Here is a 4,063-nt window from a genome sequence, read left to right as displayed (position 1 = left end):
AAATGTTCAACCAGGCTGGTTCTGGATGGATTCAAGGCAGGAGGAGGCTGATGTGAAGACACAAGGTGGATAACTTTATTCATTATTTTTTATTAATTTTAAAAATTATTATTCATACATTAAATCACCATACATCATTTAGATCGTGAAGAGATTATCCAGTATGATATACACCTCAATTCAGCCAAGTTAAGACTGTTACACACATCCGTATCAACACACAAAAACCTTATCCGTGTCCCCAAGTGTCTTGTTTCTCCATTTCCCTGCATATTTCCTTTCCTACGTCCATTGAGAGTGGGAGAGGCTGAGGGGGCAATGAGGTGATAGCCAGCATTATTGTGTCACAAAGCACCTTTAAGGGATGTGGGGAGTGGGGGCAGGGTCAGAGTATTGGTTACCCAGGCTACAGGGGACCTCCAGATGTGATATTGGCATTTCATCCTATTTGCCAAGGGACATCTGCCAACCAGAGGAGCAGGGCTGAAATAGGGCCAGGTTCTGTGGGCATGACAAGGGGAGATGGACAGGGACAGGGAATTGGGACTAGGTTAGAGGGTGTCTGGAATCACACTATGGCTGATGGTGGTTTGAATCTTGGCCGTGGCTTGAAAAAGCATGATGAGCATGAGTGCGTGCATGTCCAGATTCTCAACAGGTTGGCGAAATGAAGGGAAAGTGATTGCAGTGTGACTACACCCCATTGGTCAGTGCTTTCTCTATCTCTCTGGCGAGCACAGGTACTTTCTCACAGTAAAAGAAAATCACATTACACGTAACAGTCCTTAGAAAAAGAATTTCTCCTACCCGAAATTCCTGTCTATTTCTAGAGCTCAGTGGAACTCAAGGTGCCAAGATGGACCAAGAGGATGTTAGAGACCCAGCTAGGAGTGCGTGCCTACCCTCCAATCTCCTCTAAATCACACCTGGCCAGCTGCTGAGTCCCCACTCTGACCTGTTAAATTCAGTTGTAGACATCAAAGCAATACAAGGTTCCAGTGGGCATATTGCAGCTACTAGGCTCCAGGCCATGGTCACAGTAAACATGCAAAGATACATTGGCTCATCCTCAGCTCCTAGCCTCTGTGATGCTTGCTTAGTAGCAGGTAACCCTTTCCTTGGTTTGTGCCTCTTGCTTCTTTGCCCACTGCCCCTCTGCATGCTTGCCTCATCCTCCTTCTCTAGGAGACCTACTGTGGCCTCTCCTTGCCTCTCTTCAGGTAGTTTGGTTCCTTGCACCCAGTCCTTTTCCCAAAACCAGGGTTGGGGTAGGCCAACCTTTGCTTGAGGTTTGAGGAGATGATAAAATGCTGTTTGGATGAGCTGGGCTCACCCAAGTGCAGGGTAATCCTTACTAGAAGTGGAATGTTCACCTCTTGTGTCTCTTGCCAGCAGAACCATGATTCTGGAGTCATCCCAGATCTCGTGGATAAGACCCAGTGAGTGTCTCCTGGAGGAGGGTACAGTGCTTGCCTACAGGAGTCAGGGAAGGCCGTGGTCCTTGTTTCCATCAAGCTGCCCACACCTCTGATCTCTGTGTCTCTATCCCTAGGATTTTGTCATCACCCGAGAATCTGCAACAACTATCTCAGCAGATCAATTGTCTTGGGTGTGAGGTACGCCAGAAATCAGGTTCCACAGGGTTAAGAGGGAAAGAAATGTATGATAGAAACCAAGGCAGAGCTGCTGCTGCTGCTGCCGCTTCTTCTTCTTCTTCTTCTTCTTCTTCTTCTTCTTTATTTATTTTTCTCTTTTTTTTTGGCGAGGGAGAGGTTTATTTTTTCTTTTTCTTTTGCTAGAAGTAGCCCTGGGCTCCAGCTATCAACCAACCAACCAACCAACTCAGAGACATGATAGAGGAATTGCTAAGAACCCAATGGGGTCCCCTGAGTCCACACTGCCAATCCTGGGCTTCTGTCCACTTGGGGCTCTGAAGTAAGGTCCTGGAGACCCCAGTGCCAAAGGAAAATGCAGTGTTCTGGGGTGCAAGGCCTTATCTGAAGAGACCCCAGTTCACATAGCATGCAGCATGGTTGTTTCTATTGCTGCTCTCTTTCTTTGCTGTCTTCTGAAGTCAATCCTGACTGAGTCGCCACCCTGCCCTGAGGTCACTGTCTCTAGTGGAAGCATAGTTCCTGACCTGCTCTCTCTTTGATTTCAGACAAGCCAATCCTCCTCCATGGGCTTGAGTCTACTGGGAGGTCAAAAGTTGCTCTCAGCTCTTCAGAATCAGAGACTGAAAAAGCTCACTAGAATGTGTCAGGGAGAGGGGAACTTCTCTATTAAGGCCAGGACTGGGCTCATAACATGTGCTCAGTAAATCCTGGTTGAAAATGAACATACCATTCTAAATCACAAGCTAACAGTATAGTTCTCTTTTCTCAAACTATATTTCTAGACATTTATGTTGCTGGTTTTTAAAGAGATTCCAGATTTGGGCTTTGGGTTCTATAGCTGTGGGTGAAAACCAGTGAAGAGAGTTGGAGGAGAATTTGTCAGTTCGTGTCCCCACAGGGCCTGAGAACTCTTCCTTTAAGATTGATTTCTGCCCTGCCACAGTGGCACAGGCAGCAGGGCATGACACGGGGTGGTGCTAGAGTCACATGGAGGGCTACTGACTGGGTCCCAGGCCAACCCAAACACCAGGCATGGGCACACACATGTGCCCATGATCCTGGCTGGCTAGAGGGCTGGGGTGATTGTGGCATGATGGGACCCTCTTGGGAGTGCCAATTTCTCTCTCTCTCATGGAGGAAATGAAAAACAAAAACCCTCTAGCCCCCTGCCCAGCCCTTCTTGGTCTGAGGGTGAAGTAAAGGAGACATCCTCAGTCACTTTCCTTTAACATTCCCCACAGACACAACAACAAGAAACTTGAGATCACCTGGAAAAAGTAATATGACTTCTATGTTTACTTGTTACCTGGCTGATGGGTTGGGGGGACTTTGATGTAAAGGCCAGCCTTGCCACATCCCCTTCAAACCTTGGTAAATGAACAGGGGGACCTCAGGGAACAACTGCAGGTGAGTGGGCCACATGTACCCTTTGTGTCCCCTGGAACATTTCTTTCCCTCTGTTTCAGAACTTGTTTTATTTTTCTCCCTAGGTCCACATTCAAAGTATAGGCCTCCTGATTTCTGAGAAGGCAGAATTACAGACAGCCTTGGCCCAAACTCAGCAGGCAGTCTCACAGAAAGCAGGTGGGCCTCTGGGCACCCCTTATTCCTTCACCGTGGTGGACTTTCAGAGGAAGTCTTTTGGCTCCATCTCCACCTCTCTCATTCCAGGAGAGTCTGAGGATCTTGTCAACCACCTACAAGTTTCTCAACAGTGTGTACGAGAGCTGGAGAAGACCTTATCTGCTGTCTTTGTGAAGCAGAAGGAGGTGGAAAGGGTGAGCCCAGCCACTCGCAGCCAAGCTTCCTGAAGGTTCCTTCTGCGGGCTGGAGGGTCTCACTAATGGGAGTGGAGCACAGGCTGTTTCTTGCAGCTTGACTGTGTGGTGGTTAGAGTTGGCAGCTGTGCGTGAACTGGGGCAGTGCTTGCATTGTATGCAGAGCCTTAACCAAGTGTTAGGAGCACTTGTATGGTGCTTGGGCAGTCAAGGTGTGGAAGAGTATTCCTGAAGGATTCCTGAAGGATTCCTGAAGGATTCCCAAAACGCTCAGGGAAGAGAACAGGGTGGCTCAGAGTCATTTCACTCTGTCCTTTCTGATTTTTGGACTGTGTGTATTTATCATCCATTTAGAAAATAAAGATTAAAATACAGGGGCCAGCATTTGGCTTGGTGGAAGGTACTAATCGCCCACGTGGCCTACTGTGGTAGAAGTCCCACACAAGTCAGCTTGAAACTCACACAGGTTGCATGTATCTGTGATGCCAAAATCCCAAGAGGAGAATAGAGAAGAAGGGATTGTGCCATGGCTAGCCCCCTGCAAAGTGATTCCTCACTTTGCCTCTCACTGCCTCTGTCTCTCTGGCGAGTTCATGTGCCCTACGGCAAAAAAAAAAAAAAAAAAATTTTCACATAGCCACCCACAGTTCAAGTGCCAGAGTTGGTGGC

At 47.9% G+C, this 4,063-nt stretch overlaps 1 protein-coding gene across 1 annotated transcript in view; it reads left to right on the top strand.

The window, feature by feature from the left end:
- Positions 1–1,399: 1,399 nt before the first annotated feature.
- LOC114005844 (golgin subfamily A member 2-like) overlaps positions 1,400–4,063 on the top strand; it is a 4,167-nt gene continuing 1,503 nt past the window's right edge. Inside the window, exons 1-4 of the mRNA XM_027767777.1 lie at positions 1,400–1,439; positions 1,553–1,616; positions 2,957–3,023; positions 3,107–3,394. Of these exons, the coding sequence (XP_027623578.1) occupies positions 1,400–1,439; positions 1,553–1,616; positions 2,957–3,023; positions 3,107–3,394 (459 nt within the window). The remainder of the gene's footprint in view (positions 1,440–1,552; positions 1,617–2,956; positions 3,024–3,106; positions 3,395–4,063) is intronic.

The sequence above is a fragment of the Tupaia chinensis genome, unplaced genomic scaffold (genome assembly GCF_000334495.1).
Source record: "Tupaia chinensis unplaced genomic scaffold, TupChi_1.0 Scaffold144650_1, whole genome shotgun sequence".
NCBI classification, from domain to species: domain Eukaryota; kingdom Metazoa; phylum Chordata; class Mammalia; order Scandentia; family Tupaiidae; genus Tupaia; species Tupaia belangeri.
This window is presented reverse-complemented; position numbering and strand designations above follow the sequence as displayed.